General features: G+C 41.9%; 1 protein-coding gene across 27 annotated transcripts in view; it reads right to left on the bottom strand.

The window, feature by feature from the left end:
- dlg1 (discs large 1) overlaps nucleotides 1-25,595 on the bottom strand; it is a 284,731-nt gene that overhangs the window by 68,405 nt on the left and 190,731 nt on the right. For 22 of the 27 annotated variants that reach the window (XM_043416416.1, XM_043416419.1, XM_043416413.1 and 19 more), the window contains one exon: nucleotides 2,037-2,072. The exons of the other annotated variants lie outside the window; for them this stretch is intronic. In XM_043416416.1, the coding sequence (XP_043272351.1) occupies nucleotides 2,037-2,072 (36 nt within the window). The remainder of the gene's footprint in view (nucleotides 1-2,036; nucleotides 2,073-25,595) is intronic. 27 annotated transcript variants of the gene reach the window in all.

The raw sequence follows: 25,595 nt of genomic DNA, 5'->3' as shown, positions 1-25,595 counted from the left end.
AATATTTGAAAAAGAATAAAACAAAGGGAGCCGAAAAAAAATATCTTTTGTCTAGAAAAATGTATGGCGAAAGTCGAAGTTGTTTTCGATCGAATGTGAAATGTGTGTGTTTTTTGTTTTTCTTCTCATAGCCGGAACCGACGTACATGCTTTACGGTGTCTATTTTCGAACACAATCGGAACAACGGGAGATTAAATTACTCGACCAGCAGGAATGGATTTTTTTTCATCTCGATCAGTATTGCTCCGAGGGAATGCATTGACGTGATTTTTTTCAATTTGATCGTCAGCTTTTTTGCGAATGAGTCCAACGAAATGATGTAAAAAAATTCTCCGAAAATTCCAGCGATTCGCCAATTTCGTTTCCTGTCGAATTTGCAATTCGTAGTTTTTCAGCCTGCTGCACTGATACTTCGTGAAAAATAAAAAATTGGCGAAAGGCAAATGTTTTTTTCCTCCATTTCGTTCAACTCCAAAAATGTTTCATAAAATTTGTTCAATATTATTCGGCCTTGTGCAGCATCGAATGCCTTTGCATCCGGCTCAATCGACTCGATAATTAGATTTGTCTACTTTCCAAACCATATAAAGCCTTGATTAGCTCTAGATTTATTCACAAATCGGCTTCCCCAGCAGGAGTCTTTGCGCGACAGCTGCGAGTATCACATCCGCGAGGACGAAGCAGCTTGAATAAGAGAAGGGAAGAATGTCTTAATCGAGGAATAACAAAGAACTGAAAAAATATAGAACGACAAAGTTTCGTCAAGTGAAAACTTTGAGAGTATTTTCCGTGAGATACGAATGTAGACGAGACGACGCAACGACAACGACGATGCCGCCGCCGGTATGGGAACGGAGTCTCCATGAGCCTGACGCGACACAATGTGACGTACAACCTCCTTAATCACGTCAAATGAGAAAGAAAAAAGACAGACACGAAACTCGTCTTGACAGACGAAAACTTTGAACTACTTAAATCGGACAAATGTCCGCATGTATTAACACGGTATTTTCCGTAGTCAATCCTAACGACATTCGGTAATTACTGTGACTTTGAAAATGCGGAATATCATATAAAAACGAGCGGTCCGTTGTAGCACAATGAACAGAGTTATTTCATTTAGCGTATTTACGTTCGGAAATATGCAGAGATGGAAAAGAGCGAGAGCGGGGAAGGGGGCTGAACGCGTGAGAATAACCGGCAGCAGCCAAGTGTCAGACTCGGGAGCATCGACAAAGTTTGCTTGATTAATTTCTCAGGACGCTGTAGTAAATTGGGCGAAGAGTACCAAGTACGAAGATGCTTTGCTCCTCCACATAGATATAGCGAGGGTCGGTGTGATAGGAAGAGAGACGAGTGGAGAATCGAGCAAATGGGGAAAAGCGAGAATGCACGAAGGGGGGGAAATACGAGAGAAGATGTCGCGAGGCGCTAAGAGAGGAGGAAAACGTGTTCGTTGAGCAATACGTGTCGAAGTGGTCGCGACATACACCGCTTCGCCAGGAACAGGCAGGGGCCAACATACATTCCTTCACGAGTAGCACACCGCCGCACCTATATAGCTTATCAGTCAGTTTCAAATTAAGGCGAATTCCGCAGTGATGAACGAGAAACGAGAGACGGGAGCCGACGCAAGGGGACAAAGTATGAAGGTTCGTATGCACGTATGAGGAATCGCGTTTTCAAGTGAGAATCAATTAAACGGACGCGAGAGATTATTTATCGCGGATCCCCCGAGGAAATCTGCACTATCGAGATAAAGCTCTGACGTCACCAAAATTCATGACGTATTCCACGAGCTTCCTGATTTTCGATAACCCACATATTCACTTTGAAATTCAATCATAACTTCTCCTCGAAAATAAAAACCGGAGTAGGGATCTCGCGAGGGGGCGAATGCGCGTGTCTCGCGAAAAGGCAAAAACCGTTGGCAAGTTTAAACGCAACTCAAGACAAATAATGACGATTCTCTCTTTTCATTTGGATCTCTAAAAAAAGGTAAATATATTCACGAGCGGGACTTTTTGCTACTCACGTGTCTCGTGTCCGCAGCGAGAAGTGGTGTGTGTGCCTGCAACAACGAGGATCCGAACGGTTAGACGAGACTCTGCTTGCTTTGCGAATCATCATAGCCGCAAATATCGAGAGATATTTTTGCAAGTGTGTATGCATGTTTTCGTGAATGTGAGATCGTATTTCATTCCTCAGGCAAATATCTTCATGCGGGATTGAGCAGGCTATTTTATTCAACCTCTTCAGAGGTTTTTTCACTTCTAATGGTAATTTCTAGATATATGCTACGGTACTGTGAATGCGTAAGAGATCAAATATATAAAATATGCCCTCTATAGGCGTATTACGACGACAGTGCTCGGTGAAGCACTTTCGATAATTAATTGTTAAAGTCGTGATACATTCCCCTGACAATTCCTGCAACGTTCCACGCGCCATTTTTCGTCAAAGACAGGATGTTTCTGCCGGAGCGAGATCGCTCAGATTCTACATCCGGTCGTTCCTCGTTGTTTCATTCTTTTCTCGTTTCCCTCGAAAGTTGTACTAATATCTGAATTCTAAAGCTCGACTCTGCGGCCTTTGTATACTACCTCGCGTAACATTCTTCATTGTTTGGCGCCTCCTCCGACTGGCTTTTTTCGGTGCTGCGAACAACATCCAATCAATTTCTCGTTATCGCGGATGACTGCTTTACACGCGACAGGAGCGCGGACGCGATATTGACGAAACGAGATTAAAAAAATGCTTCGAACGAAAAAACGCGCTGGAGAATTTTCTATCCCTGCGATATCGCTGCGCTGCCGTCGATCTTTGTACCGATGGAGGTTCGACTCGAAAATATATACGAAACGTGGAAACGATAGAGAGCAAACAAACGAATGCATTGGTTACGTGGAGAGATACTGATTTTGCGACAACCACGAAAGGGTTGCTTGCGGGCGTTCTAATGAGGGCACATGCTCCTACTTTTTCCACACTCTCGTATTCGTTCGTATGGTTTATTCACTCGCGCATACAACAGCCCTCTCTCGTTCATTTTCTTTTAACCCGCTAATGATGGTACGCGTCTCTCGTGGAAAAACGATATAATGAGACGCGCTTGATTGTTTGGATTTTGGAAGAAGAGCTATTCAGCCGGGGTAGAGGCCGCGTGGTAAGTGTATAAGACGTATGTCGGCCAATCGGAAAATAGCACGACGCCGCGTATCTACGTGAAATATATTCCGATTCGCATTCTCTTCGCCCCTATAATCGTGCGCGCCACTCTCTCGGGAGGGTTACAACGGAGTATTGTCACAGATTCGTTCTCCATTAACAAGCATTTCTTTCCATAGAGCTTTTGTGATTTCTGCTGCACCGTGCTGTACGAGAAAAAACGTCGAAAGTGCATGTACCAATATTTTAATCGTAATGACGACGCTGAAGTTTGGAACGTCGGAGTCCAACGGAATGGAGGAAAAAACATTTGTAATTCAGCAATTTATTGTTTCACGGAGTATCGGTGCGGGTTGAAAAACTACGAATCGCAATTTCGAGAGGGAACGAAATTGCAGAATTACTGGAATTATTGGAGCCTTTTTTTACCTCATTTCGTTGGACTCGAACGTGGCAAACTTCAGCGTCATTAATAATGTGGAAATAATTATAATCGACATCTATTTGCAATGTTCGCACAACGAGGTGATGCTCCGAAAACGTAGACGCGTAACCAGCACCCCGATTAACGTATCTCGTATATTCGTAGAAAATTAATTAAACCGTTGGAGAGCGGGAGGGGCCGAGGGGTTAGGGAAACCGAAAAAGCGGCGAGTAGCCGAGGAACTATGTTGCTCACATTGGACAGTGTGTGCGTGGCTTTCGCGGTCACATCCTGTGCCCGGACTTTTCAAAGCTCGTACACCGTCCAATCCTTTGGCGTTTGCCAGAGTGGCTCTCGCATTTTTCCGGCTCAAGAACTTCACGAGAACACCGAGGGCGGACGGGCTGTTCACAAGGCTCTCTATCAAACCGCGATGATACAAAAATTTTTGCGTTAAGATATTCAATTTTGGACGCTTGGAAATACGGAAGCTTGAAAATCCGCGCGCTCCTGGGGTTCTCAAAATATGGAGCACGCCCGGGAGGAGGCGCGTCGAAACCGACCAAGAATTTTCGACGTTCGACCGCGATATTGAGCAGAACAGATTATGCCAAATACCGCGGATTAAAAAATATCGCGAAAAGTCATTCGGAACGATTCGGAACGATACTTTCAAGAAATTTACGTCTTCGTTTATCGATAGATGCATTTATTTGTTCGTTAAAATTCACAAATTCAACGGATCCGTTGCCTCGAGCGCTTGCGTTTGAAATCACCCTGCATGCGACATCATAACTCCAAGCGAATGGCAAGCCCGCAGCGTATGGGTTATGAAAAAAGGAAATCTGCTCATGTACTCATCGCGATACTCGCGATCGGAATCCCTGTGTATAAAGTATATTCGTTTTTATACATGAAACTTTGCCACTGTTTCGCAATATTTGCGAGATTTAGAATCCATCCTCGCGCTTCCATTAACGCGTGCTGTCCGCGTATACGCGTATACTTTTTTTTACGAGATATTTAGATTTTTACGACACTCTTCGGGCGCCACTTTCGTGGCTCGTTTACAACACTCGCGACAAAAGTTTTCGTTAAACGAGTTTTTTTTCATCGCATGAAAAAAATTATTTCCCGAATTTCCGATGAAATGCAAATAATATAATGAATCGCGGAGCGGTGGATCAACGTTTTGCATTTGTGAAACGACTTATCATCATCCATAAAAAACTCACAACTTTACCTGATTCAGGCATCGAAACTTTCGTTTTTGCGTATTTTTTTTGAAGGACGAAGACGGATCGTCGTCGAATTCGATCTCTCCGAAGAGATGCAATCCGGTTGTGATGATCGACATTGAAAAGCATTCGAGTTTCTTTTGTATTTTGCTTGAAAAACGATAAGAAAAAAATAGAGAATATTTGAATTCCGTGCGGAAGTGAACTCAAAGAGATCGATTATTCCTGCTTGACAGTTTTGAAGGATAGGGAATGAGTATTCCACTTGATAGAATAAAATGGAGGAATATAACCGGAGAGTGAAAATTAGCAGGAACGAAAACCCGTCGAGGATGTCTCATATATTTTTGCGGGTATTTCAACGTGGTTGGCCGGTAAAGGAACCGGGGCAGTCGGAGAGAAAAGACCTGCAAGAAAATTCTAGGGCGCTTTTTTACGCGACGAACGAGCCAGACTTCTCCGGCTTTCGCGAGACGGTGTGTAAGAATCCGCGAGGTATAAAGTATGGACCGAGCACGTTTCTGGCGCCCGGCATCATCTCTCTTTTCCTCCCTCTTTTTCTTTTGTCGTACTTTGGCTCAACTTACCCACGAGGATTTGGAAAATGGCTGTTATAATTCATTCGCCTGAAACACGTATTACGCGCGTCCCTCTTCTCTTTGCCCCTCTTTCCCAGAGATTCCGGTTGGATGAGCAAACGGTTTTTCTCCTCCTTAAGTAAGGACGACAGAATTTTGCACCAGGTGCAGGAAAATCCATGTTTGACGGGACCGAAATGTCTCTTGATCGCGTTTATACGCGAAATAACTTGAGTGTGCGAGAGTGAGAAAAGATTTTGGTACGCGAGGATGATTGAACGAACGTCGAGTGAGAGAGGAGACGTTCGTTTCGTTCGTTTAATTTTCTCGTCTTTGCGGGAGAAAAACTTTTTTCTTCCCTCCGGAATGATATACGTTCGCCGTTCGATGCCGAAACGTATGTGCGGCGGGATATTTAATTATTCGCATCAGCCAGCATGTCGCATCGTCGCTCGCGTCGCCCAAATTCAATTACGAATCTCCCTCGTTATTCCCGTACGTGGATTCGTCAGTCTAGCAGATGGAATATTTCGTAGCCGCGCGCATACACGCGTGTCATACACACACACACACACACACAGCGTCCGGCAGATCCTTTTTCCTAATAAGACCTGGAACGCTCCGGCGTTGCGAGTCTTGCTTCCATTGATTACAATATGAAAAATATGAAACACTTTTCAATTTCCAATTTCCCTTTGCGCTTGCACATTTCTTTGGAGACGAATACTGGAGACGACGAAAAATTGCACAATCGACTGAGCCGTCGAGATTAAAATTATGTAAAAAACACTCCAATAATTTCAGTAATTCTTCAATTTAGTTTTCTGCCGAATTCGCAATTCGCAGTTTTTCAACCTGCACCGCTGCTTCGTGAAATAAAAAATTAGTGCACAAAGTGTACCACCGGAGCTGTGTCTCGGCGGCTGCCTGGACAATGCAGTGCGCTCGCAGCCATAAAAAATCCCGAATCAAGAAATCTCACTATTAGTAAAAATCAAGAATAAGTACGTAGCGCATATGGTACTCGTTAAGGAAGAAAAACACGAGGTCGTTAACAGACATATCGTTCTGACTCGCCCGTGAGCGCGAAGGAAAGGACGGAAAAAGGAAGTTTCGAGAGAGGATCCAGTCAATGGAGGATGGAGCGCATCGGAGCGGTGGTTTGTGGGATCCGCTTTTGGTCTACACAAACCCCGAGTCTTTGCTCAGCTCAGCGATGTGTGTTCCCACGTGTCTGTGTGTGTACGCAATGAAATACACGTGACAGCCTCTGCTGGTCACTATCCGTCGAGTGAAATACGTTCGGAAATACAAACGGGCGTCCATTTGTCGACTGTCGGTCGGCACTCCCTGGCGCAGCAGCTACGCGATACGTGTGTACCAGGGAATGGGGAAAAGTCCTATATAAACTGGTCTTGGGAGCATCCCTCTTCCGTGCAGCACTCTTCGAGTCGCTCGTTGCGTTTCCTACTCTCCCCCTGGCCGGTTCCCGTTCACGAGGCGACTCGAAAATGCCTCCTTTCTCGCGGCTCCACGAGGGCTCCTATATTTCACCCAACAGTGAAATTCTTCCGCCCTCTTCGGAATCGCCCGCTCAATTTCTCAGAGAGTCCAATTTGCTCGGAAATAAAGGAGAGACCGTTCGGGAGAGCGCTGCTCGGACAATGCGACGGATCGTGTGCGCTCAACGCGGCCCGCAACCGCGTACGAGAGGATAACGCGAGCGTAAGAGGGTCTATTCGTATTTACGGATTTGCCCGCTGACGCCCCTGTGTGCCCGAGTTCGCGAAAACTCAACTGCTCCGACCCGCGTATCACTCCGAGCACGTCCGCTCACCAACGCCGGTTCACCGTTCTACCCAAATTTACAGGAAATCTCTCTCGCGACTCTCCCATCGCACTCGCTCTCTCTCGCTCTTCCGGGCTGCAAACTTTCACGGGCAATCTTTCCTTCGACACCCCATATCCGCGGCTCCGTACGTGCACATGTGCGCGTACGCGTACAACCTGCCAAATATCGAAAGGGCGCGGCTCGGGGAGCGTCCGGCCGGCAAATTTTGTACAGTCGCGACCTTCTACCGCTCACTTCTCTCGAACGCTGCTCGGATTTTTCTCTCGGCGCCCCAACTCGAAGATTTAACAAGCGCGATGAGCTCGAAAAACTCGCGTGAAAATTCGATGGCGATTTACGCCAAATCCTTTTCTATTTTTTCCTCCGTCCTATTTTCCTTGCCAAAAAGATTCTCGCAAAACCACGAGACTGGGCAAATAATCAAGTCCCTGGCATACCGTGAGGTGCATTTTTTCGCGTTTCCGCTATCCCGTATTCCCCTCCATTGGCCCCTCCGCTTTCCTTTCTTCGTCGGAACTATATTTTGTTTGAACAACGAAGAAGAGGCGCTGCGCTCTGCGTCGGCCGGTTTTTCGTCCAGGATAACAAACATCGTGCAAACATCCCTTCATTTTCTCCAATCCAATCGAATCAAAGCGTTAGCCGACGATGCGAACGAATGAAAAAATTTTTATAAGAAAAAATTATCAGATGGAACCCCGCTCCTCTTCCGAGCGTATTGCCGCGGTCGAATGAAGCATGCAGCAAAAAGCGAACAGTTCATCCTAACATAAATGGATCCAAACGGAGAATCCATACGCGAGCAGTTTCCATTGACTCGTTCATGCTTGCTTTTTCTCTCTGATTCATCAGTAACGCGAGCAAGCACGGTTTTATAGTACGCGAGAAGCAAGTACGAGAAGAAGGCAGTTGAACCCGAGCCTGGGAATTTCGCGACCTGATACGCAACTGAAGAACCCTCTGCCATCTTCCACTCCTCTTTGTCCGCGCGTTCTTTTTATTTATACTCATATCGAACATGCCTCGCGCTCGTGCGCTCGCGCTTCACGCGCCAACGCGGCACACACGAATGTATCAAATGCGCGATATTAATTCGCGTACTCGAGCTGAAGAAGCGTGTCCGCATTTGGATGTTCCGCATCGAGAAAAAAATATTCCCTGGATGGAGTTATTCACTCCCCATTTGCAGAACCGTTCGACTATTTTTCTACGTATGCCTGTACATGGAATGACGCTTCTCCTTTGTTTCATTATTCACACGGAGAAATACGAGAGCCTTGACCCTTAGTGCGCACACCTTCACAGCGAGACATTTCGTGCACATGGGGTCACTTTGAGCCCAGGTCATTTTTGACATCGAATATCTCGGCAACTATGCGCTTTTCGGAATAAAAGGTTTAGTCACTTTTTGCAGTGAATTGATCCAACTTTGAGGCTGTAAAGTTGGATTTTCAAAAAAATCTTTTTTCATTGCTCAAAAACGTGCTCAAAGTTGATAGTGCGCGTAAAAAGCACTTTTTCGGTTGAAGCTCTCGTAAAAAATTAAATTTTGAATTTTGAAAAAAATCCTTACAGAGTTTTACAGACAAGGGTCCATGCTTTAAGGGAAAAATAGTCCACTTTGCAACCGTTACAAAAAGTGTATTTATTTTGGAGTATGAAGTGGCTATGCTACCTACTTTTAGAGAGGGGATAGCGATTTCTTAATACTGGGGGTTTTATTTGTGAGATGCTCATCTGTAAATGCTATTCATGTGAGAAAAAAATTTTGGGGTCAACCTGACCCCAGATGCACACTAAAGGTTAAAAAATTTGGTCTCTCCGTAGAAAACTCGAAGGAGGGAAAAACAAAAAATGTTCGGATGTTGGAAATTTTGATAGAAATATTTGATTCGTCATACGAATAGAAGGCCATTAAATATTATTATGTGGAACAGCAAATGTCTTCCTATCGACACAGACACGAAGTCGAGGCGGCGGCACAATGAGTGTCTCACGGAATCTCTTGAACTTGGCAAATGGATTAGAAATGAATCATTTTTCCCGTACGTGCTTGCTAGTTATATCATAGGCTGTATATTTGTAAAGCGTGAAACACGCGCACTGTTAATCAAGTCGCGTATATTCCTTGATCTTGGCCTCGCCAAAGAGAATTGCTCTCTTCGAGTACGATTATGGCCTTTGCATAAGACGCCAGTACGACGGTGGTAATAAAATAGACGCGTGTATATACACACAGGGAATAAAGTTCAGTCATGAAAACACCTAGATAACTGCAACCAGGCGAAACTACAATTATTCGTTTGTTCTGACGGGCGCAATCACGATAAATATTATTTGTGTTCGAGTACAAAAAATGGCATTGATACGGGTTACCGAAATTCTTCAATTTTTTGTCCTCACCCAATGAACGATCAAAGCGAGGGAAGCTTTCAAGAAATATTGAAAGTTCGAACCTCAACTGGTGCATCGGGTATAACTCGAACTTGCGAGACTGAAGTTTGCAATGTTGGAGTCCAACGAAACGAAGGAAAAAAACATTTGTAATTCACCAATTTTTTATTTCACGGAGCATCGGTGCAGGATGATAAGCCACGAGTTGCAAATTCGATGACGCTGAAGTTTCCAACGTTGAAGTCCAACGAAATGATCTAAAAAAACTCTCAAATAATTCCAGTAAATCTCAAATTTTCTTCCCTGCCGAATTTCCAATTCGTTATTTTTAAAGCCGCATCGATAATCGATGAAATAAAAAAAATAATTAATTATAAATCGTTTTTTTCGTTCATTTCGTTGGACTCCAACGTTGCAAACTTCAACGTCGTCAAATTCGGCAGAGAACGAAATTGAAGATTACCGAAATTATTGGAAAGTTTTTTTAGATCATTTCGTTGGACTCCAACGTTGCAAACTTCACCGTCGCATTCCTACTACGGTGTAAGTGAGCCAGATTCGCAAAAAAAGAGTCAAAACTTGCAAAAATAAAAAAAACAACCATCATATTGAAATAACCCAATTTCGACATGTATCAATTCCTAGTGTACGCAATGATCCGAGACTGATATTATCGCATGGAAGAATATTGTCGTCGAGAGTATAATATCTCTCTCAGCGTCGTGTGTTGTTATTTCTGCTCCGGCACATTATGCAAGTGTCTCTTGTTACGTAGGTACAACACCTGTACCGAGCCTTAATTATGGATATCGATAAAACGGCCTTGGCGCGAGTCACGCGTACGCGTTCCTCATTTATTCCATCACAGATTGAGATTCTAGCGTCGCTGCGAGACGTGTGGACCAATCGGTAACGCCAATGGACAGATAAATGATAACCGTGCAACGACGCGTCAACGCATTTCTTTCGTCGTTGTAGTGGAGGATTGAAAAATATTCATTTGTGCTTAGCAGACGAGTTGGAAGGCGGTCTCGCGCTGGGATATCCATTTTCATATTTACCGCGAAATTGATTTTGCGATAAATTGCTTTATCGGAAGTAAATGATCTAAGAACGGTACGACCTCGCTTTATCCGAGCGCTGCGCGTTTCATAGTTTCGTCTTTCAGGAAAACCATCGACATTCCCCCGATCGCGTTGAGATCGAGTCTCTTTGTCCCGAAGCCAATTCTCCCCCGACCCACGCCCCTTTATACAACGTTCGAGATTTGACTACCAAATACACAGGGATCGTTGACGCATCGCTCCAAATTACAGCCTCGGAGAAAAGCCCGGCGCGAACACGTCGAGCGTCGTTGACGCATTGCTCTCTCTTGGTCGTTGTTGGTGCGGAGCGCGCTTTTAACGCCCCGATGGACCTCGAAGCGTGATTTTCTGTGCGTATGTACTCTGGAGACAACAAACGCCTCGGATACGCGGCTCTATATTTGCCGCGAGGAAAAGCCGAGTGATATTTGCTCGCTCATCTTTACTTTTCGTTCCGGTTTGAAAAATGTTAAAAACCTCATTCCACTTTGTCAAGTAAAATGTAGAACTGTACTCGAGCTTCCAACGCAACAGCCTGTACATGGTGCCGCGTCGGAAACCACCTGGATATTGCACGTTTCCTTATCGACATCTCGCTATGTCCGGCTGGCGCTGCTGATGCGAGGAGGGCTGCGAGTGACGGAGCATTTCAAAGAGCTCTGCTGCTGCAATGAAACAAGATTCCCTGCGGATATATCTTCCGAGAAAAATGGAGGAATGATCCTTTGCAGTTATCCTCTCGCCTTATCGAACGTCTGTCCTTCGCTACGCTTCGATGATTCTATTATATCACGTATTTATAAAAAAATTCTTCTTCCCTCTTTTCTTTTGCACTTCCCATGAGCCAACGCTTCTATTTTCTTTTCTTACTCCCAACGTCGTGCGCTGGAGATAGCTAAACGAGAAAAAAGGTCGCATTTATAAAAGCTTTAGTGCCGGTTCAATGGCAACATACTTTTTTAATTTGTCATTGATTTAGTTCAGAATAGCGAGCCTGAAGTTTGCGGCGTTCAAGTCCAACGAATAGAACGAAAATATCATATTTGTAATGCACGGATTTTTTATTTCACGAATCATCGCTGAGACCGAAAAACCACCAATTGTAGATTAGGCGACTAAGAGAATTGGAGAATTAGTGGAATTGGTGGAATGTTTTTTCACATCATTTCGCTGGACTCCAACGTTGCAAACTTATGACGCTGAAGTTTCCAACGTTGGAGTCCAACAAAATGATCTAAAAAAAACTCTCAAAAATAATTCCAGTAAATCTCCAATTTTCTTCCCTGCCGAATTTCCAATTTGTTATTTTTTAAGCCACAACATCAATTCGTGAAATAAAAAAATAATTAATTATAAATCGTTTTTTTCGTTCATTTCGTTGAACTCCAACGTTGGAAACTTCAGCGTCGTGCAAACTTCAGTGTCATCCAGAATAGCTATTATTTTTGTAACCACCAGACAACATTTTTGTTGGAATAAACAGTCATTTTTATCGTTGTAATTAATACGTTGTAACGGCACTGCCTAGTACGAATTCTAGTGTGGCAGAAATCAGCCAGAAGGGATAATGCAAGACGATGGAAAAAATCGGCTGAGAGAACCTTTTTTTAGTCGGTCAAACTGTGTCAAAGAATTTCAATTTCGAAATTCGCACGAAGTAAAAAAGCGACGCTAAAGTTTGCAACGTCGGAGTCCAACGAAATGTCAAAAAATCCTCCAAAATTTCAGTAATTCTGGAATTTTGTTCCTTGTCGAAATTGCAATTCGTAGTATTTGGCACGACACTGAAGTTTGCAACGTTGGAGTCCAACGAAATGAAGGAAAAAAAACATTTGTAATTCACCAATTTGTTTATTTCCCGAAGTATCGGTGCAGGTTGAAAAAATACAAATTGCAAATTCGACGGGGAATGAAATTGGAGAATTGCTAGAATTATTGGAGAGTTTTTTTTATCATTTCGTTGGACTCCAACGTTGCAAACTTCAGCGTCGTGTATTTGGCAGGGAACGAAATTACAGAATTACTGGAATTATTGGAGGGTCTTTCAGATCATTTCGTTGGACTTCAACATCGGAAACTTCAGTGTCACGTAAAAGAAGCAATTTTGTTTAAAATAGTTTTGTAAAAGTACGTTATACACTTCAATATTGTGACTGGCTCATTGCTCGGGGAGAACACATGGAGTCAAGGGACTCGGTGGAGCCTCGAGACAAGTATATTGACAGCCGTCCTGTCGTCTGCTAGCCCGAATCTCACCGAGACTATATAATTCCTCCTAATAAAACTTTTCGAGGTGGTTGGAGAAAAATCGGAATAAAATTTTGTTCGTTAAAAAACGTACACATTGAACGAAATGAGAGGTCCGAAAGGGGCTGCCTGAAAAGTAACGAAAAAGACTTGAGCGACGATTGTAAATAAATGACTCACCGTGTCGAGATTGAACAAGCTCGAAACTTTCTTCAGGAATCCGTCCTGCGACTTCTTCTTCCTTCGCGTTGTCATTTCCACCGATTTATTTTTCGCTTATCGATGTTTTAAGGAGAAAAAACCGGCCGTTAGGATTCTCGGGGAGGCAATATCGAATTCGATATTCCGTCAAAATCATATATTCTCATGTGTCAATGTATCCTGGGCGCGAATCGACGAAAATAATCCAAACGCTTATCGGGTCTGTTTCTCGTGCATTTTGCTCCTTCCTTCCCGGTTACTTTTCACCAAACTCCCGCGTTATTACACCGGCGACCGAACCGACGCTTCGCGGACGTGCGCGAAATCGAAAAAACCTACAAAACAAAAATCAGTCCAATTTTTCATCGTTTAATTCGGAACTCCGCTCTCGGGATTTATCGTCTTTGCGATTGCTCGATTGCCCGGACAATAATTATCCGTTTTCTATGTCGCACTACCGGAAGAGGGCTACAAAAATAGTTTTTTGTCGACATTTTAAAACAAAATGAGAAAAGCACAGCGCCTGGTTCGAGAATAAAAATTCATTATTCTTCATATTTATTCGTTGCGAATTTTCACATCTTGAGATAGGGCGCGCGTTCAAGTTTTCTCGGTTCTTCCCGAGGTGGACTCGACACGCGACCGCAAAACATGTGTTCACAGGCGCGCGTGTATTTTTCTCTCTTTCTTTTTTTGTTATTTATTATTCTAAACAACCTTGGGCGCGGACTCTACGCGCTCGTACGCTACCAACTGTCGCTCGGAAGAAACAAATCGTATTGCGTAAGCTCAGAGCTACTACAAAAGACCCGTATCGCGAAAGAGCGCGTTCCATTTATGATGGAAAAGAAAAAATAATAAAACGACGAGTCTCGTAGGAAGATAGTATCACTCGTACTACGATTACGCGCCCTCAACGGTGCACTCGAGTTTCTAGGGCCCCCACGATCCCCGAGCGATGGGCCTGCAGGTGAGCGTTATTCTCATCGTTACAAAAATCCAAGGGTAGGGGCAGAAGGCACTCGAAAACCGAGAGTGGGAGAGCTCGAACTTGAATACCGTGACGGAGGCTTGCCAGTTAATTCTACCGGATCTCATTTCGTCTTAAAAAAAAAATCTAACAGTGGGCTGATTTCATTTTCATCTGTAGAAGCCTCATCTCAAGTTTCCGTTTCTGATGTCGCGTATTTTTCGCGCGCTACGGAGCGATCAGCTCCGATGAACGGTTTCGGGATCTTAAATATCGGAAGACTCGATCGAAGATCTCGGAATTTAATAGTCCGCTGTTACATTCTTTCGTAACACCAAATTATCGAACGAGATGCAGAACGATGTAAGCGCATAGGTTTATTTATAGAATGTCGCGCGTCCCGGTGCCGAGTAAATACGAGCGAACCTAACCTAACTTGTGCGAGAACAGCGGTTATACGTTGGAGAGAGTGTACGCATTCGTTGCGGCTCGTTCCTCGCTCCGACTCCCCCTCCCTTTCCTCAAAATCATCGCGGCCTGTCTTGCAAGTTTTCATAAACCGAGCATTCGTCTTTCAATAAGGCTCGAGCATTCCTGTCAGAAGAGGAAGAGACGAGGTGATCGAGAGGTCGAAACGAGCGTTTCCCAGCCACCGAAATCCAATGGAAAAAAAAGCAACGGAGACGAACGATCGAACACGCGTACAAGAATCTTGCAGACTCGAGCGATCCCGCGACGACGTTGTGACGAAATTTGAAGGAAAAAAGAAACAAGTCGGGGGAATGAAATTAAGGAAAAAAAACACAGACAGCCGGTTTTTCAGGGCCAACACCCAAACGGCACGAACGACCTCTGGATCGCGCGACGATGTCTCGCGATTTCACCGTTCCTCGTCAGGTAGCTCACATTTCCTTTCATGCACGAAGCACTGGTTAATTCACTCACAATTCATTTCGAGCATTCGGAAAACCTTGAAGAACCAATGAGAAACTTACAGCGGTATAAAACAAACAAACAAATGATGTTACAATCGGCGCGCGTCACCCGGCGATCTTATACTCGCTATTTATCTTGATGATCTTCCGCCGAATACTATTCGTTCGACAGCCATAAACACTTTTCACCGTTACATCTCGCATCCTCGAATTGACGAGAAAGTGAAAAAAAAACAAACTGACGTTTTTCTAGAAATATTTGATAACGCGCCGCACCACAAAGACGCAAACTTAACGTAACGAGTGCACTTCGAGACAGCGTTTAGCGTCTCGCGTAAAACAGGTTGGTTGTAAATTGTACTACAGCGTCGATGTGTTTGTGTGTATGTTTACGCTCATGTATACGTGTCAAAGAGATCGAGACGCGAGTTTAACGCGTTGCCCCGTTGGTTCGCTTCGGCTCCGCGTAGCCTCGTGCACCGACTACCCAAGAAACAACGGCGTCGATCTCATGGCTGCGTTCGCTCCGCGCTCGTTCCCTCGCCCCCAAACTCTTCGCCGACTCGTTCCCTCTCTGTCTTGCTCGAATTACGAGATCCCCCACAACCGAAAATTCCGCCACGTACTGCGTTCTTTGTATATATACGCGTGTATAAAGTAATTTCATATATTAATGCACATGTTATATAGAACACGAAGAGAAGACGCGTAATTACAATGCGAGAGTATTTCATCAATTACGCGCACGCTCGTAATAGTACTCTCGTACGTGATAAGAGTGAAATTTACGATGCACGGCGGTTCGAAAAGCCGGTCAGGAAAAAATGTAGATGCAATCTTTTACGTACTGTGGTTTCTCTCCGTATGTAATACCGATAAGCCATAAACTCGTAAAAATCGAGCTTGTAATATTTTCATTGGCTACACACGATCGTTCTCGTGTTTTTTAAATTTCTGCACCGACTGTACCGTAGGCTCGGTGGCGGGAGCGACATTCTATATAGATACCTTCTTCCTCGTCGACCTCGCCTCCTGTCAATCCCATATCCCGCTCAACACTCGCCGCGAGTGTTGAGCCGCGTTTTTCATTTCTATAACAATTGCAAAACGAAACATTCGTGCAGCCGAATAACGATTTTCTTATCGTTCAATTATTGTAAACTCGCACGTGTCAAATCGACTCGGGAACTATGCCAAAGCCCGACACAACACTGCAAATCCATTCGCGTACGGTACACGTAAAAACATACGAGCACGAACCTCCGCTAACGCATTTCAATGTGTCTATTTATGAGGGATGTAGAAACGAGAAAAAGACCTTGAGTTATTTTCGCGACGATAACGACTGACATAGATAAAAGAAAAACACACTCGCACCGCACCCTGTTGAGATTGAGTTTTGTATATTTTTCACGTGTATATGTCACTCCGCGTTCGCCGGTACACGCACACTTGTTGGCAGGCACGCGGAGCGGCGAACGTTGACGAAAACTCACGGGAATGCACGATCGTCCCGATCAAACGTACAACCGTGCCATCCTGCGGTCATGTCGCGTACTAACTTCTACTGAACCGGCGTTGAGGCTGCGTTCGCACGTTCAGAAACGATCCATCCTCTTTTATTCCATATTGCATTCCTAACCAAGAAGAGATTCGATCTTTTTACATGGATGATCTCTTCCGCGTAGAAGAAACTGAAGCGGGATCTGCTTTATTCATTGAAAATTTTGCAATTTATATTCGAATTTGAGACAAAAATACAGAGTCGTGAGTACAGACGATTTTTTTCAGGTGTGCCTTGATCAACTCATTATTCAGTATCCGTTAATATAATTATTTCTATATTCATGGGGGATTTCGATGAAAACGTCGACTTGACACTGCTCTTTCGTACTGACGGAACGGCACGTTGTACAATACGGGTTTTATCAATGTTTCGCGTACGTCAAAAACGATAGGCAAAATTCTAGTTCCCTATACGAGCGTATCTTTTTCTCTCGTTCTTATTCCACTGAATTTCACTAATGTGTATTAAGCCACGATGAAGCGAATAAAAATGATAAAAAAATATCGGTTTTCAACTGATTTAACGCGTGCAAGCAATGCTCGAAGGCTCGATCACTCTACGCACTCGTATTTTTGACGTCTCATACCTACGTGGTTATAATTCATCGGTGATGAAACACGTCGATTCGAAATCTCTCTAGCCTATATCAAATATCAATAGCGCGTTTAATAAATACGTTTATCGGATATTATCCTGCTGTTCACTCGCTCCGGCCCGCTCGTCGGGGTCACAGCTGTCATGGCTGACTCTCGAATTTCATCGGCTGAATGACGGGGCGCCCTCCGTTGTTTGGAGCTCGGTACTCGCACATCAGAATAAAACGCCAGAAACCATATCGACTGTTGGAAATCGATCAATCTTTTTATTCAGCAGCAACTTTGATAGGTCTCGAAAATTTCTCTTTCAAGACCTGTCAAACTCCAACGAGCAACGCGTTGTATTTTCCAATTAAAAAACATTGTTTTCACAAAAAAGTATGAAAGCTTGATTTTTTGCCTCCGCAACTTCCGACAGAACGAGGGCGCTTCGATCGATTTCATCGATCGCCGTAAAGGTTGCGTGTTGCATGTGATCCACGTATCTCACTCGGTAGGTTTGAAAACGGGTGAACAACTCTCGTGTGTCGAGCGGAGGTAAGTTTTAATGCCGTTGCGAGTGGACGTACGAAAAAACGCGTGTGCAGTAACGTTTTTTTGAACCCCTCAGTCCGTTAAGGATGTAAAAGCGGTTCGTACTAGTCAATGATGGACAGTCTTTGACCATATTTTTTCAAATAAATTACCACGGGCAATCATATGTAGCACAATATTATTAAGAAATCTTGTAATGATTTTTTAATGGTAAATAATATTTAAGTTCATTTCATTGTCTGACAACATCGGACGTAGTCGCGGTCGACAGCTGAGGTTAGAATTTAACATAACGACAAAAAAGTTCCATAGAGCATTGTGCAAATGTTTACATTTATAGGTTATGCGACGTTGCCACATCGGGGTTATGAAATCCTGAGGTTTCGTGAGCATTTGTCATCTTTAACTTTATATTTCTAATTCAGATGTCCGTTGACCCCCTTTTTTTAACGAACTGTTAAAATCCTCAGGGTCCAATGCATATAATCGATGTTTTTTATGATCAACATCTGATATAAAAATACATCAAATTTTGAGTTATACAAGCTTCGAAGTCATTGCGGCTATATATGACACGTAAAACTGTGTTTTTTTTTTTGACTAAAAATATTTCGATTAAACTGTCGTTAAGAGACCTTGAAATTTCACAGAGATTAACTTTTAAACTTGGACTATAATATACAAAAAAATTAGAGTGCCATCTGAAATGGAGCCTAGTGTTTATACATCCTTAAGTTCCAAGTTCACGACGCTGAAGTTTCCAACGTTGGAGTCCAACGAATGGAACGAAAAAAACGTTTGTTATTCGCCAATTTTTTATTTCACGAATCGTTGGTGCAGCTTGAAAAACTACGAAATGCAAATTTGGCAGGGAATAAAATAGGAGAATTACTGGAATTATTGGATATTTTTTTTCGATCATTTCGTTGGACTCCAACGTTGGAAACTTCAGCATCATCCAAGTTCCAATCTCGGTGAGATTGTAACCGTAAAAATAAAAACTTTGTCGTAAGCTAAGAACATCGATAGGGAATTTTTCTATGTAGACCTTTTCGGTATATCACTCTCCTGCGAATGATTGTTATGAATGATTGCAAGAGGTAAAAGAAATAATAAGAAAAATCGAGGTGAAATCGTACGTGAAAGAGGAATTATGGCGTTGGCATGGGAATCACATAGAGTTATACAGGTGGGTTGGAGCATATGCATAATGAACCGTCGCGAGAGGCTTGCATTTTGATATAAGCGCGATAACTCTCGCGTGTGCCGAACCCTCGGAACTACATGACCCGGAAACTTAAACGAACCTTTAGAACTTGAGGAGAAAGGCAATTTGAGGGTGGAATATCACGGGAGCTTTTGCGCTCGATTGTTAAAACGCCCGGAGGACCCTTAAGATGCTTGCGCGAGCTTACGATCGACTACATATTTATATCCTCCGAGCGAAAATTGTAATGCGGTGTAAACCGCGAAGAGTAAACTAAAAATTCGTCATCGCTCATACGCAGCGTATCGTATTGTGGCTATTTAAAATAACAAACGTTTCGAACGACCAAAGTACAATTTCCCTCCTTTCAATAAACTTCATTTATTTTTCACGTTTTCACAAAGCCAAATAAAAATATCGAATAATCATCTGAAAGGCGATTCATTAAAAATATTTCAAAGCAATGAGTTTATAAAGAGCCCCATAAAGAATATCAAATATCGAGCGTGTGAGAGAACTTTGCGGTACTCGTCGTTTGTTTGTCAACAACAACGGCCAGACCATTTTAAATAATCTCCAAAATGAAGGGCAAAATTGTGGCTGCGGGAAGAGGAAAATAATTCATAAATACGGGATAAATAAAATATAGGAATGAATGAGACTTTATTATCGATTGTATAAACAACGAATATTATTGTTAATGAAATGGAATGCAGACGCAGCAATGACAACAGTTAAATGAGTGGCAAATCATTGATGAACCGTGTCCCGACTGCTCTCGACGATGATCTCGCTCGGTCTTTCTTCAAGGCGCAAACTGCTATTGGATTATTGGTCAGAGTCTGGTACACCAGTCTGCAAGCCGGACGAGGAATCGGCGTCACCCTGCTAACGGTAAAATATTATAAAAAGAAAAAAAAAATACCGAAGACTCGTGGAAAATGAGGGAAGAGCTGCCCGAGTTAGTGAATTAGTAGACGAACAAAAATACCATAAAGACGTAACTGGAATGGGAGCAGAGAGTGAGATGAGTTTCCATCTAATATTATTATTGACGCGTAAGATAACGTTTAGCAGCCCTCCAAGTGTTGTATAATTCGAATAGAGCGAAGCTGTCCCCATGAAGCTGTGCTCGAACGAAAGCATTTTCGTATATATATACAAGAACGATTATTGTGTGGGTAAATATTTACCGTTAATCACAGTCTGTGTTGTAACGATTTGCCGCTACGCATGTCATCGTACGTTCAGCCGATCGTCGGTCGCCGCGTTCAGCGTTATAACTCCGTGTGTCAAGAATGCAAACTAAATTAACAAAAGTCTGATTTATCTTTTCATTCATCAACGCAATGTTGATGATAAAAATAAAAAGCAATTTTTCAACTTTAACCCTCTCAAACCGAGAGCTATTTCGCGTTGACGGAAAATGATTCCCTTCATAATTTTATCTCAAAATACTTTCTAGTTTCCGAATCCATTGTGACATTTCAGTTTTTTGTTGGGAAATATGAATTTTTGAATGCTCGCTGCGCGCAGCACCTGGTCCTTGGGGAGCAAAATCCGGAAAATTTACTTCCCTTTGAAAGGAAATGACGTTTGGAGTACGAAAAAAAATGTGTACTCACTTTTATTTTGCGATAACTGAAAGCACCTTTTCACACAACGCCAACTCAACATGAAACGCTGACTTCATATTGATATTTCGATGGTTTAAGGGTGAATGATACAAAAGTCGAAATAATTAGAAATTGATGAAATTTGGTGATAATGTTCTTCAACATCAAGTGCGAAAACACAAATTTTTTCAAAATTTTCTTCTGTTTAGTTATCGAGTAATTACGCATTAAAGCAGATTTCTTATGCCTGGAATGTATACCTATATATATGGAAACGCTATGCTTATACACGTGAACTTTAGTGATCAATTACTCGATAACTGTACAGAAGAAAAATCTTAAAAAATTTGTATTGTCAAATTTGGCACTAAAGAATATGTTCACCAAATTTTATAAAATTCTGATCATTTTGAATTTTTTTATGTTTTTAGCATGGTTTAGCATGGCAACATTGTATCGCCTGTGCAATATATCCTTAAAGCAGTTTATCTCTTGGTTTAGGAGTATCTATGGTGCAATCTAACCTTGCTTGATGAAAATAGGCAGTTAGAACTCTGACCTTACTGACCGATGCAGTTTTATTGGGCCTGGAAGCGCGTGTTGCGTGGAAGCAACATACGGTCCGAGAGGGTTAATAATGACCCAAAAGAATATTTCATTGTAGTGGGCTACGCGTAATTTGTAGGAGAAACGCGTCATATTCGTCGATATGGAATATAAAGATTTAAGGTAACTCCTGTACTGTATGCTAGTCAAATGAGTGCTAAACTTTCAAAACGCTTTTAGAGCAAGTCTAACGTACCGATTAAATGTATTGTTAGTGGATTTGTATTACAGCATATCTTATTAAGATGTAAAAATATTCAAAACGCTAGTTTTGCAAAACCATCAACTGATAAATGCAAATTTCCACGCTGACACATTTTCACTGAGATTTTTCAAAGAATTATCTGCGTTTTTTCATCGATTTTATTGCAACAAGTCTCATTTTGTTCGTCAACTGGTCCTCTATGAATCCACCATATAGTTGTTTTTTTTTTTAACTTGATCGTTTCACCGTTGCAGCTAATTGTTTATTAAGTGAAAAAATTTTTTCATTCATTATTTCTGAAGGAATGAGTTTAAAGGAAAATCTACGTGGTGAATTCGTAGAGGATCAGTTGAGAAACAAAATGAGACTTGGTGCAATAAAATCGGTTAAAAAATGCAGATGATTCTTTGAAAAATACCTGTGAAAATGTGTCATCATGGAAATTAGCATCTATCAGTTGATAGTTTTGCAAAACTATCATTTTTAATATTTTTTCACGTTAATAAAATATGCTTGAGTACATATTTACTAACAATAAGTTTAATCGGTACGTTGAACTTGGCCTAAAAGCGTTTTAAAAATTTAGCACTCATTTGACTAGCATGCAGTACAGGAGTTACCTTAATAGAAAAAAAAGGTTGTGTGGTTACACGCTGGAGAAACTGTTGAGCCGCTCTTCAGTATGAGAATGTCGCGGCTGCATTCCGAGTCGTTGAATATAAAACTGAAGGGGGGGGGGGTTAAAGATAAAAGAAGGGTGCGGATGAATGGATGACGAGGGGGAGGGAGGTGCGCGTGAAAGCCCTTCAATTCTTGCTGGAAGTCGAACGTCGTCGGTGACAAAACTCCCGCCTTTTTTCTCATTTTTTTCCAAGCTACTCATCGAGACGACGGGGACGCACCGCGTACTTGCACGGGTCTATCCTCGCGCGTACATCTTTCTCTTCGCGGACCAACGGTTACTTTTATTTAAAAAGTCTCAGAGGCTATTGTGCGTTTCAGTATTGATGATGAAACAGTGGCAGGGAGCCAGAAATGGCTCACGAAATACCAGAGAATCTTCCCCCCTGTATTAATGGACAAAGAACTCCAATGGAATCCAAAGGAGCAAGGAACAGAAGTAATGATGCAAAAAGAAATATTTTCGTCTCGGTATACAGATGTGTGTAGAAGCTTAGTTATTTTTCTGAGTTGTTCCGGTGAATCTTTTGTCACTTTTTGACGAGACATTATTTTTAATGATAATTTTGGAATAATTAAAATAAGAGCTCGAAGAACAATTATTAATGTTGTTTATTTAACGAAAAAAGTTCTATTCCTTTTTATGCATTCGATTTTACGTCACTTCCGCTTTTCTCTCGATTTCATTCTATCTTTCTTGTTCTGTTATCTCCATGGAGACCAAACGTCAGTCGTTTTTTCTACATATGTACGATGTCAAAGTCTTCTTGCATAGAAGACTTTCTTGCAAGTCGCAAGAATGAAAAAAAGTGATTTCGACAATTTTTGAAGTACCCCGTTTTGTCTTAGTCTCCTCTATATCATTTTGACAAATGAGTAAATTATAAACCCGAAAGATTGAAATTTTCAAGGCCATTGGAGTCGAATTATTTCAAGATTACTCATATTTTATAATATTTTAAATATACTTCGCGTTGTTTCGTTTGAATGGTCCCCGACGATAAACCGATGAATGAGAGTCTCGAATTTCAAACACAATCGTATAATTGTCGGTGGTAAAAGATGTTGGATGACAGATTAGTACGTGGACAAAAGACGAATCCGGTGTTGCGTTGTATAGAGGTAACAAAATCAGCCGCTTGAGCGGGCGGATTAGTTGAAACAACGGTCCGAGCCTATTCAATTGTTTCTATCGTAAAGCCGCTTCTCACGGTCCTGCCTCCGGCAAGTTCTAGAGATTCAACTGCGTAACTCGTAATTGGGCATTATTCAGTTTATCGTTTCGCGCACTTGGCTACGAAGAGGCGAGCAAAGTGTTGCCGTCGTTTATCATCAAACGTTTACAAATCGTCAATTGGTACAAACAATGCCGAAAGATTTTATTCGTTTTTAAGGCCCCTGTGATTGGGTTGGCATTAGAGCGCCGTCTTTCAATTTATCCTGAAACATGCACGATTCCACTGTCTCGGCTTAACACCAGCCGATCGGCGATCACATCGAAAATTGAGTGGAAAACGATGTTTACTCTTAAGGAGGTTGGATCGCGACGATACAATGTTGCCACGCTAAACCATGGTAAAAACATGAAAAATTTCAAAATTGTAAGAATTTCATAAAATTTGATAAATGTATCCTTTAATAAATAAAAATATATATGACAATATACATTTTTTTAGATTTTTCTACCACATAGCTCTCGAGTAATTGAACACTAAAGTTCACGTGTATAAGCATAGAGTTTACATATATCTCGTGCATAAGAACTTCGATTTAACGCTCCATGCTTTCGATTAACCATGTGGTAAAAAGTGTTGAAAGAAATTGTATTTGTATACTCGATGCCAAAGAATGTTATCACCAAATTTTATCACATGCTGATTATTTTGATTTCGTGATTCAACCTCCTCAATGATATTACGATAATTCGTTGTCACAACAAATGGGGGAAAGAGTACGATGGAAGAGTTCGTTTCAACAAGTTCGACGAGTGGTTGAACCAAACATGGTGACAAAGCGGTGGAAAAAAATTCTTATTAAATCTTGATGAACTCGTATGACGGTTTTACATCGAAAGAGATCAAAGGTATGTGGGAACGGAACATGAAAGAAAGACGTATTCAAAATGTGATATGTTCACATTGCAAAAAGCAATGATAAAAAGAACAACTGCTGCTTAAAAAATTACTGAAAGTGAAGAAGAAAAAGAAAATAACAATAAAAGTGACCTTCGAAGAACGAAGTCATTTAAAAAAATGTTGTAATTCGTTTGAAATTGAAATTGAAAGTAAAAAATTTTGAATTTATTATATGCGATCCTATAGATTTGAGCTATTCACTTATGAATGATTCTCGGATTCTAGTCCCAATGATTCTCAGCGTGGTTTTCAAATTACTTCCACTTTCCAGAGACATTCCACCGAGTTCGCTACGTTGGACGCCAGCCGCAGTGACGATTTCCATTCTTAATTGAACGAAACATCGAGAAAAAATAATTCGTACTCGTTCAGCTATATGATAATGACGAAGCGGCGAAGCCTCGATTCCACCGTCTGTTATCGTGTCCGTGATTGTCAACATAAGCGGGGATCGTAATTTTTTTTCCACCGAATCCAGCTCGAGAACCCTATCGATTTTGACTTTACTCGTTAAATTCTAATGAAAGCGTTCCTATTATCGGAAATATAGAAATTCCGGATGCATCGTTGCGTTTTGAAATGTCCTTAACGAAGCTTTAACGAACCATTATCATTACAGACGCTTACTTGGCTCGCAGCCTCGTCTCTTCCCACAATGCTATTCCTTCTTGAAAGCATTTCGATAAAAATCACAATGATAGTGCCGAGTCTCTGCTAAAAAGTACAGTTACCATCGTTGAATGAAAATGCGAAGGTTCTAAATATTCGAATTGGTACGCATGCGTCGAGGATTCTAATGTCTCATGCCAAATCCCATATTTCCACACATAAAACCAGACCAGAAACCAAAAACGTGAAGCCAGCATTTTCTATCCCATGCATTCTCGATAAGATTATTCTTTGGGAAGAAATTTTTAAAATTAGTATTGTTTACGATTGGATCTCAAAAGTATTATTTTGGTACGTCAGTCAATTTATTCTCTTCTTTATTTCTCTTTCTAAAAACTCGTTTGACAGAATATTCATTCAACCCAATGGGACTGTTTTATCGGGTCTTTAACGTAAAATTTGTAATCATGACTTTTGTGCTCGTTCAGTTTCCCCACGAAAATTCCGACGAGTATATTTCATTTATTCCCGCATAATATTTTATTACGAGCTTGGATAATACATGTGACAATTGGAGTGACGTTTTTCGAGTAAATTCTAAAAAAGAACAGCAAGTAGGGCGAGAAAACGTTATAAAAAACGATGGAAACCAGGCAAATCATTGTAGAAGGGAAAATCGTTGTGGCAAATAGAATCGTTCCCAGCGATAATTTTTTCATTGAAATAATCAATTTCTTTCGATATTT

Source organism: Venturia canescens, chromosome 4 (genome assembly GCF_019457755.1).
Source record: "Venturia canescens isolate UGA chromosome 4, ASM1945775v1, whole genome shotgun sequence".
Lineage (NCBI taxonomy): Eukaryota > Metazoa > Arthropoda > Insecta > Hymenoptera > Ichneumonidae > Venturia > Venturia canescens.
The sequence above is the reverse complement of the archived record's forward strand: the minus strand, read 5'-3'. Positions and strand labels throughout refer to the sequence as shown.